This window comes from Zootermopsis nevadensis, unplaced genomic scaffold (genome assembly GCF_977971745.1).
Source record: "Zootermopsis nevadensis isolate Lab colony 2312 unplaced genomic scaffold, Znev_1.0 Znev_ptg000009l, whole genome shotgun sequence".
Lineage (NCBI taxonomy): Eukaryota > Metazoa > Arthropoda > Insecta > Blattodea > Termopsidae > Zootermopsis > Zootermopsis nevadensis.
In genome coordinates, this window is record NW_028259141.1 from 7,416,190 (window position 1) to 7,430,361 (window position 14,172).

A 14,172-nucleotide genomic window follows, 5' to 3' on the forward strand; every position below is an offset into this window, starting at 1 on the left:
GAGAATTGAAAAGATTGAAATGGCTTGGGATAATGCCCAGCGATGGGCTTTGGTGTTAACATAATAGAGTTTACAAGTTTATTTATCACAGAATAATTTAATATTTGCTCGTGAAAGTGGTGTGTGTCACATTTTGAAGTAAAAGTTATGGTAACTCTTATATAGAAGCCAGTTCAGATTTTACACAAACCATATGTTGTGGGAACTGCAACATTATGTAATAAAGTAGTTTTGTCTTATTGTGTTACAGGGAAGGGCAGTGCAGCATCGAATCTTGTGGTAAACTCTTTCTCAAATAAGGGTTCAGCTACAGCACTTGCCACTTCTTCTGCAATTTTGAACCTCAGTACACAACTTCAAGCTATGTTTAGTGGATCCACTGGTGAGCCATACCCATAGCTTTGTTACACTACAGTTTCCATAAGGATAGTCAATGTTTTTCTGAAAATGGAGAAGTTGTTATTGATTTGGAATTCTCATAATAATCTAAGGGAAGTAATGCACATTCTATTTTGATAAGGCAGAAGTCTAAGACTTGTGAACTTGTATAGTATGGAAGCATCTGTATCACTATGTATCAGTAACCGGAAGGTGATGAATGTAAGTTGAAATATGTTGGTGTTTGAAAAAATAATTTGATATTATGTTTAATCTTTATTATCAGTTTATCTGAATCTGTGTTATACACTTGCATACTGCTAAGCTGAGTTAATGTTTGGCTGGTGGACCAATAGCTTGGGGTTTAAATCCCCCGTTCTAGAACTGTGAAGGTTAGCAGTTGTGTAGGCAGTAACAAAATGTATTATTGTTATGTAGTTTGTTCTGAGAAGATTTACTGCATGTCACTGTATTATCTGTGATTCATTTGGTAAATGTGTTACATTTTTTGTTTTTGTTTTTGTGTTCTATTTCAGAAGAGGATGTAAAAGAGGACTGTAATAAACCACATTACCTTTGACTACATTTGGATTGAGAACTTTATCTAAATACTGTGTACCTAATAATTCTGGAAGACTGCAAACATTTGTTTAAGTTTTACATAAGAGAGGACAGTTAAAAGATGAATAGTAAATGGCAATCAGTTTTTTTTTCTTTGACAGATACTGAGCTCAGCAAGTTAGATGAGAGATTAGTTCATCTGTTGGCATATCAGAGGCTCCAACAGCTTCTCCCTAACTCTGCTTCTCCTTCAACTTCACCTAGCTCTCAGTCAACACCATCACCATCCATCAGCTCAGTTCCTTCATCACCTACCCCATGTACATCATCACAAATCACCCATCCTGGTGTCAGCAACTTTGCACTAGTACCTGCTATGCATCATGAGCCACACACCGTGCAGGCAAGGGCTATTCTCTGCCCGCTTACTGGTCGAGGATCACCATGTTCTATGCCTTACCGAACCCTTACAGTTGGAACAGGTCAGTAGTTACAGTGGTTGTTTTTCTGCACATTTGAGTTGATTCCTAATGATGTGCAAGTAAATGAACATTACTATTTGTTCTGTTAATTTTCAGGTGCTGATATGGATGTGGTGTTGGTCAATTATGGTCACTGTAATTTTGTTTCACCAAAACATGCCTCAATATTTTATGATGAGGTAATATTTATGTTTTATACACTGTATTCTTAAACTAATGTTACAATATATTTATCATATTTAAGAAAATAAAAGTTATTATGTGTTGTCTGTGCCAACTTTCTGGTTTCCTAATATTTTTGTGAAGTCAGATTGCAATTGTTAAAATTGACATTACCATAAATAAACATACAGTAATTTTGTTTGTATAAATTGTATGTTTATTTGAAAATTACAGATATTTTTATCCATGTTGTGTATTTTGTAAACTTGGAAATTGTAAACAGACTAATCTTTTTTTTACAGACAACAAAACATTATGAGCTTTTAAACTACAGTGAGCATGGAACAACAGTGGATAATGTCCTGTATTCCTGTGATTTCTCTGAAAAAATGGGTCCACCACAGCCTCCACTCAGCTCTTCTAAACTTAATCCACTTGTCAGTACAATACGTGAGATTGTTGACAAGAGGAGAGGTGTTCAAAGAAAATTACAAGAGGCTGAGGATGAAGCCACTCCCTCCTTCATGGCATCACGATCTGGCAAGGTAAAATTTAGGAAGAAGCATCATAAATTACTAGAAAGTAAATTGTGTAAAACTGTTGAAGATTAACATTATTTTAATGTAGAGACACCAACCAATGTAAATATATGAAATGAATTTGGTCCAGATAGAGACAGGAATTATTATGCATAAGGAACACGTGTTAATAAATATTAGATTGATTGAAAATTTGTTTTAGCCGTGCATGAGATATTTAATGTACAATTTCTTTGTGTAGTTTGTTATTTCAAAATTGATATCTTGTTAACACTAAAACAGGTGTTTTCATAAATATGTATATATATAAAATTCACATATATGGTATGAATGTTGGTCTTCTGGGTTGTGATACCATACAGAGACCATCATCAGTGTCTTCACCCTTGTGAGAACCTCAAATATCACCTATTTGTTATTTACTGTGCCCTTGTCAGCCTTTGTTTTGTACAGTTATTGTAAGATTCAGTCATCAGACAGTGATGACTGGGATACTGGGAACGACCCGTTCTTCAAGTGCCTGAGCACTACGGGTCCCAACTTTTCGTTGGCTTGATCTATAGACATTTGGTAGGACTCCTTGGACGAGGGATCGGCCCGTTGCAAGGCCTCTACCTGTACACAGGACAGCACAACACAGAAAAACGTGGACAAACATTCATGGCTTGAATGGGATTTGAACCCATGGTCCCAGTGACCAAGCAGCAAAGGCCCATGCCTCTGACCGCGCGGCCACTGCGGACCCTGACAGTGATGAGAACTTTTCAAATCAGTGTATGTGTGCGTGTGCAGATTTTGGTTTTGTGACTTATTTGATTTTATTCATATTTACTTCTAAAAAATGTGTTTGGTAGCTGGTAATAAAGTTACAGTGCAGAAGCTGTGTGAAAATTTGGCAGTTATATATGCTATTGCATTTATATTTGTTTTGATTTTTTCTTTATGAATGAGGTTGCAAAAATTTTTGTGGCGTGCCATCAGGATTCACGGAAATGCAGTTGTCGGACAAGCAGTTCGAGCCTGATAGGTGGAAGTGGAGCCGGATGGGAAGGTACAGCACTTCTCAACCATGGTTCCTATATCAAGTTTGGCTGCCTCCAGTTTGTGTTCAGCATCACTGACTTTGCTTCCGCAGCAGCAGTTGCAGCAGCAGCAGCTGCTTCTGCTTCTGCGTCTGTTGTATCGAGTAGTGTGAAAAGTCAGGCACCTGCAGAATCTGTTGAAAGCTGTGCCTCATCATCTTCATCATCATCATCTGCATCGAAGCAGATCTCTGATATTGGTGAGCAGCCATCATAGCATTTGTTGAGATTAATGGGAACTCAGATTTTTATAGCCATGAACTCATAAAGTGGTGGAAGTTTCTGTAAATGTATATGTGGCGTGCATCAAAAATTGGTTGGGATAGAGAAATGTGTCACCTGGCACATGACTGTTCTTAACTGTATACTTCTAGCATATTGACTTCAATTAAATTCAGCCAGATTCATGCAAAACATTTGTTTGGATTATTTTCATGGTGCTTTAGTATTTTTAGTGCAGTTATATTTATGTTAGAAACCTGAAGTTACAAAACATATTTTCTTAAAACAATAGGAGTTACTGATTTTAAAAGTGGCAATAATATTTGTTATATTTTCAGGGTAACACAATAAAAAACACTTATTTTAGAAATATGCTTTTTTCATCAGACTTTTTTCACTGACTCATATACAGTTATCTACCATAAGAGTACAGTTAAATGACAGATTTATAAAAACAATTTCCTCCTTGTTTAGATTACATTTTCCTGAGAAAACACAGATATTTTCAAAATGCTGGTTTCATTGCTTGGAAACTTGATTAAAATATCCACATGTAGTATCACATTTTCTACGAACATAATTACCTTATCTTTGATCCTTTATTGTTTTAATCCTCCACATGGTTTTGATTTAATTTGGTATAGTGCTTGATTTCTGAAACTAGTCTGTATTCAGTAATTTGTAAGTAGACAAATTTAACCCTCTGTAGCCGATAAAAATGTAACAGTTTGAAATGATATGGAGGTAGTAAGGGTCATGCCATAGCTCAGACAGTTTAAGTAGGGTTCTCATTCTGAGGTCATAATTCTATCTCAGGGCAGTGGCACTAGAGCAGATTTTTCTCAGAACACTTCATCTTCCCACTGCCAGTTATTATTCCACCAGCTCATACTCTTCTGGTTACAAGCCAGGATGTTGTTACTGCCTCAGTCCCCTGTTATAGCTTCACCTCTGACTGGTCACTTGATTGGATTCATAGAATTAAAGGTTAGAGAATATAATTTAATATTTTCTGTTTGTCATTTCAACTCATTTTGTTAATTTTGAAAGAAAAATAGTAGTTGTAGTTTTGTTTGGTTTTGTGCTTTATTTGTTTACACTGTCAGTAACTTTGACTATATAGCATTGCATGATAGGATCATTAACAATTGATGAATTGGAAATCATATGGAAGAAAGTGGTAGTGGACTAATTCAAATTATATACTGGAATTTGCCTGGAGGGACTGAGGAGAACCACAGATACAGTCGGTCAGGATGGCTAGTCTCCAGACTGAGATTTATATCAAGGACCTGCCAAATATGAATCTGAAGTGCTCACCATTTGGCTGTGTAATTTTCATTCATATTATATATTTTATTTACTTATGTGTCCTGAGTATGTTTTCTAGTATAGACATGAAACAGCATGAAACATTCCTGGCACCAAGTTAATAGTTTCTGTATGTAATACTCTATATGAGTGTTGTATCAGGTTATGATGATGAGTACATAAAGATTAAAATATGTTGCTGTTGTATAAATCGTAATTTCTGGGTAACCAAAATTCAGCTTAGTAATGATGCATACATTGATAGTGTCTGTGATGCAGTTATTTCAGATATTAAGTACAGTAATAATGTCTGCAAAGGTTTGGATTTTATGTGGGTTTAATTTTGTATTATAGAAGGAAAATACTGTGTTTGATTGGTGCATGATGCTGGAAATAATAGTTACAATAATTGTTTCCTCTATCTTGGTATTTATTGTACCAAATAGAGGAACAAATTCAAGACATCCTCTGGAAAATGTACACATGGGTAAGAAAAGAGTGAGCTCTTTGGCATCGAAAGCCAAACAGAGGCAAATGGAAAGTTACCATACATTTATCAGTAGAAATTCATTATAAGATTAAAATTTGGAATGTAAATTTTCAGTAATTGTAATTTGATTCCTAATCAGAAGTTAGAGATTTTCATCTGTCACAGTGACCAGACACTTTTATGCATTTTTGTGCGAAGTGCATGAATGAAAACACATAATAAAATCTTGTTTGTCACTGCATCCACATGATTTTGATTAAATTATTATGTGGCTAATGTAAGACATCACATCCATGTATGCATACGGTAAATATTGTGGCATAATGGCTAGTACTCCTGCACCATATTCAGGAAAGACTGAGATGAAACCTCACCCTTGTGACTACATATCCTGACCAAGGATTTTATTTCTCTGTTTTTCCAGGCAAATGCTAAGATGAACAGGCCAGAGTTGTTTCTTTCCACATCCTTTCCATTACATCATTTATAATTATCTTTATCATTGATAATAACTTATGTAATTAATGAAGCATTGTTCCAAGAAGAAACATATATACAACTTTCAAATAAAGTGAATATTTTTATTTACATTTGAAATATGATTTGCTGGAAGCATTTGGTGTGTATTTATCACCACATACTTTTTCTGTGTGATATAGTAATTGGAGGAAAATAACATGGCGAAAGTTTGTGCCGCAAGAGTAACGAAATAAAACTTTATGCCTGTAGGGACCAAACAGCTTTCACAAAGAACCTGCCAAACCAAAATAAAGTTGGTAAGTGCCAGATAGCATCAATACTTAGAATAGTCATCCATATAAATCAGAAAATTGAACATAACAGGTTTTCAAGCAAGGGATATGGGTACTAATCATTTATCAACACATTAACACACACAACAGATGTAATATAATAATTTTTAATGTTAATGTAAATTGAAAGATATTTAGAACAGTAATGTGAATAATAAGACTTTTTAGCAGTACAGTAGCAAGTTTCTTATAGAATTTACATTCTTGTTGGTCTTTTGGGGTGTAACACAATATGGACTTGTAGGTAGATTCCAACATTTTGAATAAACATACTTTTTTGATCTTAAGGATTGAAGAAGGAGACTGTATGTTCCTCTAAAACATTGGTATGTACCTACATATTCTTGTGGTCTTACAACCCAGAAGACCAAAATTTACATATTCACTGCCTGGATAATCTTTAATCTCAAATTAAATTCTTGTTTTTATAGACTGAGAAAGTTGGTATTACAGAATAACTGAAACAAACATTGTGATATAACTGTCACTTCACATAAGATTTAATTCATCTGATGTCCTTGGACTAATGTGATCAGTGATACAGTTAAATTAGATAGGAGATAAAATATCTTAAGCATGATTTAATTTATGATGTACATTGAAGCTTTTTTTGAATGATATAGTTTTGTATGACATTCAAACTTACTATGCTTTCTGATGTGTTTTGCCAAAAATGATAACATATTCTCTGAAACACTGAAAACTTATGACAGAATTTGATTCATGTCATAATAAGATGATCAATTTTTATAACAGAATCCAAGGGTCAGTCAGCTTCTGTTGGCTGTGTGGAAATATTGTCAAGCTTCTAAAAAGGAAGATGTTTGCATTACTGTAAAACCTTGTGAAATCATAACACCAGAATAGTGAACTAGTATGTTACTTGGCTTCAGAACTAAGCCTTTGCAACAGACAGTGGCATAATTTCTGTCCAGCAAAAATTACAAAATACAGTACACAACAAACAGAAAATGTAGACAGATCTAGAATTTCAAAACCTATATTTACTAACTGAAGAAATACTGGGATGTGGACCTCAGTAAAGTCAGACTTTGTCAAAGGTGATGGTAATACAGATTGTGACTCAAATTCTATGCATGATTTATCAATTTTAAGTTTTGCATTGAGGCACCTGCTTTCTATCACAGTATTACCACAGCATTAACTTCCTAAGGTCATCATTTGTAGACAGCTTTACTTAATCTGCATCACAGTGGGGTGTGAACTTTCCAGTGGACCGAATGAAACATCTTGACGACAACTCGAGGACAAGTAGAATCTGAGGTTGATACTGCTGGGCCTATGCTCTGACGCATACAACAGGATACTAGGGGTGTCTGGCAGATTAAATAGTCTGATAAACATACAGGCGTTATGGTGTTCAGATATCACACAGTGGATTCAGAAACTTGTTCTGCAAAGCAAAATTCTGTTCTGATGACAAGCTAGGCAACTTAGGCATGAAATGTAAAAATAATTATTTATTGAGTTTCCAACAATGCAGTATTCTGCAGGTGTGTGTGTGTTAAGATTTCTCACTGTGCGTTGGAAGAAATAAGCGTATTATATGAAGCAGACAAGGATGAACAGCTTTTAGTGTATTATTCTTTTGTTGAGAGATAATGGATGTGGCTGACTTATGTTCTGCATATTAATGATATGCTTAACAGAAAATTTGAACATGCCAATACTCGCGTTGTTGGTGGGAATGTAATAAACTGTTTGAAAGAAACAGATTGCTGTTTATTAGAATTACATATTTGTATATGAGGGGACTGCAAACACCAGCAGTTGACACTGTTCTCTATCTGTACCATAAGCAGTGTTACATCTTAATTTCACTTTCCTTCATGGCTGGATCATCCAGGCAGTCTGTGGTATTAACCTTTGTCGGCTGTGCATCATGGCTTACACATGGTCCTTCTGGCCATAAGTTAGAAGTAAGCTACCATTAATCCATTAACCCTGGAGTAAAGTCTAGCCAGCAGCCATATAGTATGGAAGTTTAAATCCCCTCTTTGCATGATAAAGGTTAAAACAAATTAGTTTAATGAAGAAAATGTATATATAATTTAGTACAAATTCTGTTATTGCAGTTCTTTGATGAGATTACTGATTTCAGCAATTTCTGGAAAACTGAAATATGTTTTGTATAAATGTATAAAGTTTTATGCATTGGAGAGATTGCATTGGAAAGAATGAATTAAGCACATGTTCAATTTGTATTGTCTCTCATTTTGTATTGATTTCCGAACTACGGATGCACATTTATAAATATAACGCACATTTAATGAAATGTATTGTCTTGAGTGCCACTCATTCTCAGTGTGTTTTATAAGAAGTCTTTATTTTCAGTTTTGACAAATTCAAATTACCATTGTTTACTAACCAGAGTTTTACTGAATATGAAGATTTCTTTCTCTGTTAAATTTAATGTCATTTGAGAACAGGTTAATTTGACTTAAACCTATGTTATTATTTTTACTTTATATTCCCACTATGCTTTCTTAATATATGTGCCCTTTTAAATGATTTGTTATTGGTGATCACCCAAGAAGATGATGAGGGAGTCATGCAAATTATGTGTTTATGATTGATGCTGAAAAGTAATTTTTAAAATACAGAACATGTAATACTGCCTAAAAGTTGCCTCTTTAGTACTGAAAAAGGATACTTTGTACCTGTTGGTTTGAAAATTGTCTGTTTGCCATCTATTTCTATATTTTCATACCACATTTTAAGGGACAATGCAGAATCATGTAGCCCTGGATTGGTGTTGTGAATTTCCTTGAGTCATGTTTTGAGCAGAGATTTGTATTTGTAATTACATTTTCTTTCACACATTTAGAAACAAATCATGTTCAGAACAATATTTGTCTGAGATCTAATATTTTGATGCAAGGTATGTAGGCAAGTCAAAAACTAAAGGCAATTTAATTACAAGTTTTGGCAGAATAATGGGGCATGTGTTGTATTTGTAGATAATCACCTTATTTGTCAGTGTATTTGTTTTATCAGCGCACATATTTTCTGTTCCATCAAAATAATATGTTTATATTTGGACCTTGAGCCTTTATTGCACTGATTTTGATGATTGTTACTCATTTGAGTTGCAATTTCATCAGTTCTGATTATTTGCTTGTCCTAGATACACCTATTGATCTGCTTCTTAACCCCAAGGCATTGTAATCTATGGTAATCTGGAACACACATCACCAGCAACACTCATCTGCTGTCTGAATCCTTCTACTAGTTTGTTCAGTGGTGCCATTCTTCCATATATATCACTAAATTTTACACACATTGCCAAGAAAAATATGGTGACAGTTTATTGTTCTTTGTACATTCTATCAGTGCAGCAGTCATGTGAACCCTTTGAAGCTGCTGAAGCGTGTCTAAATAATATTGAAAACCCATTTTTTTGTATCAAAGAAAATAAATGTCTCCCCTTACAAAGGTCAGTTGGTTCAGGCTGTTCAAGGATCACTGTTTATTCTGAGAATTTTATAAAAATTATGAATGCACTTTGTGGACAAAATGCAGTCACTGATTGTTACAGGAGGTGGTAAATACTGTTACCACTGTGTTTAAAGGATTAATATGTTACAGCATTTTTACATACTTGAAGACATTGAAAACCAGCTAGTTACAAATGAGAAAATGTTCATGTTTATAGCTAACGTATGTTTTCAGAGCTACCAATATCACTTTTGGAGAAAAAATTGCCATTACTTTTTGACTTCCCCTTGTGTGAATGTTCACATTTGTATATGAGAGAGAGCAAGAGTAAGCAGTCTAATTTATTTATTTATTTAAGAAGAGTCACATTCATTATGACAACTCTGAGTGTGAAAACACTGCCTGTATTGTGTATTGTAAATGAAAAAAAATATTTTATTTAATGTCATTTTGATATCCAGATCATATAATGCTGATTATAATGAATGGTATCCAGATCATATAATGCTGATTATAATGAATGGTAAGCTGGGTAGTTGGAGACGATACTATGCAAACCATAATGTAGCTGTTTTCTTTAAATCAGATGGACAAATTGAGTTATTTGTGACAATATTATAAGAAGTGGCTTTGGTTAGGGTTTTTATTGGATAATCTGTTACAGTAATCCTTTGGATTAGTAAAATAAGACTGCCACATTTAAAAAGGGTAAATTAATGGGGAACTGTATGAAGAGAATTTAAATAAGATGCAGAAATTGAAGGTGCTAATTTTCATGGTGTAAGTAAGGAATTAATAAGTAGCTCTTGATATCTTACACAGATTAGAGTCTGTAGGTAAGTTATGGTCCTAAATTTCCAAACTCATTTGTGTCTGGCTTTTGTGCATTTCTTAAATATACTTTGGGTTCAGAAATATGTATATGTGTTTGTTCATGATTCAGTTTATGCTCTCTAAAGTGTTGAAAGTAATGTCTGCATTATCCATTTCCCACAATAGAATACAGAAACCTATGAACAATATTATGTAATCCCTGTAATGAATATGTACATGAAATCTGAAGTAGACGTAATAACAGGGGTGGTTAAGCTGTGAGTGTAATCATTAAAAGAGTGATAGATCCCAACTTATTTTTAGCAGAGCATTGAAGTATAAATTACTAGTGAGAGATTGTGTACATTGAGATCTAAAATAAGCATTGTAATTTTTAGATGTTATACATAGCAACATGCAGGTGCCTTTTCATCCTTTCCCATTAACCATCAAACCTTTTAAGACTACTATTGGACTTTGTTCCAGCCCACGCTTCTCAATAGCTTTTCAGCCTTCACCATCTCCACTGACGCTACTGACTGTTCAAGTTTCCCAATTTGTTTCATAGATATTCATAACATTACATGAATCTTGTATACTATTTTTAGGTGTATTCACAACTGTTAAGTAGATGTGTCTGTTAGCCTCGTCATGTCTGTCTGTCCACATGCAACAACTCTAATGCCTGAACAGATATTCATGGAATTTGGTATTGAGGACTTTTGTGAACATTTGTTGGTACCTCTCAATTTTGCTTTATGATGCATCAGGCACTTTGTATGAAGACCTGCTTGTGTTTCTGTGTGTGCAAGTAACCAGATAGGAAATCCCCAGCCAGCTGTGCAGCAATGGGAATTCCCTGTACTGACACTCTCATTCTGGTAGGCACCATTTACCATACTGATGCAGAGGTCATTGGGATTAGATAACTGTCATCACTCACGCCATTTGCAAAGGCCAAATTCTGGTGAACATGACAGAATTGTTATACTGTGCACACATTTCCTAGCATGTTTATTGTTAATTCCTTACTGAAGATGAGTGTCTTCTGAGATGTTGCACTATGTAGTCTGGTATTAGGTTGTTCAGTATGAAATGTTGGATTTTGCACTGGCCATGCAAAATATGAATGGGGCCTTCAGAGAAAACAGCTGACGAACGCATGGTACAGCAGTGGTTTAAAAAGTTCAAGTCCGACTGACATTTCAGAGCTGTTTACTGCTTCCATTATCAGGGCATTTGGTAATTTTCTACCAGAGTACATGATTCAACATCCCAGAAGAGTCATCTTCATACTCATTACTGAGAACCTGAAAACTTGCCATCAAATTTCTTTATCTTTTTACTATCTGTTCCAATTCTAATCATCACCAATCAGTTTTACATCACATTTGTACAGTGTTGGGCTAATAGGCTGTTTTCATCCTGAACTTTTGATGTTTGTAGGAAGTGATTATAATGGGTGAACAGACAGATGTGACCTCTCATGCATTTGCTTTGTATAATGTGTGAAAAAAAGAAAAACATGAGAAAAGGTGAACTTATGAGAGGTATATAAATGAAGATGCTGGAGAAAGCTTGGACTGTTCCTCTTGGTACAGAGAGTGGCTATTCTGGCTGAGTTTGTTGTTTTTTCAGTCTCTCCAGGTAAACACTTGAATAATATTTTAAATAAGGCAACAACCACTTCCTTCCACACCCTTTCAATTTATTTAGCTGTCTGAACTATTGAGGGTCATTGAATAAACCATAAATAAATACAATTCAGGTATTCCACCCACTGAATCATACAGAAGTTTCAGATCAGTTGAGGCTAGTTAGGGCCATATGTGTTTGTTTATCCAGTCACATGACAGGAGCAAGGTTTAGTGTTTAGCACTCTTATATATTTGGGAGCTAATGATTTTGAATCTCATCTTGAATTTTTTGATACAAAAGAGTTCATGTCATAAGTTTACTGAGTGCATTCTTTTTCAAATAATCTCAAAATCACTTCTTCATTTCACATAATTGGCTTGCTTGATACCAGATCTGAGTTCCACTGATGTTGATCAGTAAATAGTAAGTCGTTCCAGTAAAGACCAAGAACTGTACTTTCAAGGTACTCCCATATAATTATGAGTCTGGAGCGTGCCATGTTTCTGATATTGCAGTTTCAATTGAGTGTAAAATTTGGGCATCTGCAGCTTGTAATCAGTGGTCAGACCATATAGGAAATTAGCTATAAAGTTAACAATTACAGATTGAAATAGTCAAGAATATTCAGCAGCATATTACTCAAGTTCATGAGAGATTTGACAGGGTAAGGTTGAGAAGCACTATTTTAGACATTTGTATGTTACGTAAGCCTATTATTTTCCATAAAGATCTTGAATTTAATATTTTACAAGGTGATGTTTGGTAAATTTAATAATAATGTTATTTATATATATGATTCTAATCATTCTTTATGCTAGGAATTATTTTGGTTCAAGAGAATTGTTTAGTAGAACTATCAGTGATATGTCTTATTCTTTTTGCTGGAATAGATTTGATGATACAGTAGCAGGAATAGTTCCTGTTGGGAAGTTTAATAGTGAGGATGAATTTTTATTGTGTTGCAGTTAGTTATACATTTGCTGTCAATCTGAGATTTGTACATATTCATAGTAAATATATTGACCATGTTATATATTATTAGTAGTAAATACAACAGAATGTCTGGCCATATTTAGCGCAAACTTAAGTTACCAGGTGTATCAAATCTGCACAAAATGTGTCATACATGCATGCTTTCTCTTAATTATATAAAAACCCTAAAGAATGTGATTGCAACAGTTACTGTGTTTTAACTTAGAATATGACATTTTTAAAATGTAAATAGTTATAGAAACATAAAACTCCATGCTGTGAAGATTAACCATGGAAATATAAATGGTTGTTTTCACCATAATATGGAAACAGATGACATTCTTTTATGTTCTTGTTGCTACAAGAGCAATGTTTTTGGCATGTGTAAGAGCTCACTGATAGCTGTTATTTAGAATGGGAAGTTGTATAATATGTAGCATAGAATTATGTTTACTGTATATGTGAATAACAGTTATATAAAAAGTAAATCCTCTGCTGATATATTTATGTATAAATGACAAAAAACAAACAATGAGAAGCATGTACCTAACATTATTGTGCATATTTCATGGTTTTTATATTCTGATGTAACAGTGTGGTTCAGTATTTGTAAGTGGTATAAGAATTTGTATTATTAATGTTGACACCTTTGTACAGATACCCACCTACAAAATATCTTAGTTAATTTCAAGATTAAAATGTTGTCACAGGAATAAGTACATTTATAATTATTTCAGGTTTGTGTTACATATACCCCCTGAGAACAATATAGGCTCTAAACATCTTCATCACTGGGCCAATGATGACATTAAAGCTCTCTTGTAAGGGAGCTGGAAAAATGCTGTTCTCTCCCAGAGATCTGTGGACGCTGAAGTTATAATATTCCCACATATCTAAGTCATAAGACTTTAGACCTGCCCAACCAATGTCCCATTCCTGCCTGGCCTATTGAGTCAAGAGGCTATATGAAGTGTCAGCTTCACTTATGAAGATGGCGCTCTTCTGGGTTGTTGTGCCATGTAGTCTGGTAGACGTTTACCAGGAAAATGAACCACCAGCATAAGCTTTGCCTCTCTCCCGAGGAAATTCCCTAAGAGGAAGTAAAAGTAGCCCAAGTCTGATTCTGGAGTCTTTAGTGAGAATTTTATGGAGCCTCCCAGCACACAGCATGTAATTGATACTCTATAAGAAGCTTCTCCAACTAGCTCAGACTCCTCCTCTCAGTCTCCTTAAAGGAATCCCAGTCAGAAA

The 14,172-nt window shown here is 34.6% G+C and overlaps 1 protein-coding gene across 4 annotated transcripts in view; it reads left to right on the plus strand.

The window, feature by feature from the left end:
- LOC110826853 (PHD finger protein 12) overlaps nucleotides 1-14,172 on the plus strand; it is a 34,607-nt gene that overhangs the window by 15,183 nt on the left and 5,252 nt on the right. For 2 of the 4 annotated variants that reach the window (XM_087345912.1, XM_087345913.1), the window contains exons 13-17: nucleotides 251-382; nucleotides 1,101-1,421; nucleotides 1,518-1,600; nucleotides 1,886-2,128; nucleotides 3,104-3,404. In XM_087345912.1, the coding sequence (XP_087202038.1) occupies nucleotides 251-382; nucleotides 1,101-1,421; nucleotides 1,518-1,600; nucleotides 1,886-2,128; nucleotides 3,104-3,404 (1,080 nt within the window). Of the gene's footprint in view, nucleotides 1-250; nucleotides 383-1,100; nucleotides 1,422-1,517; nucleotides 1,601-1,885; nucleotides 2,129-2,696; nucleotides 2,994-3,103; nucleotides 13,638-14,172 lie in introns of those variants that run through there. The other 2 variants (XM_087345914.1, XM_087345915.1) reach the window with 2 other exon arrangements.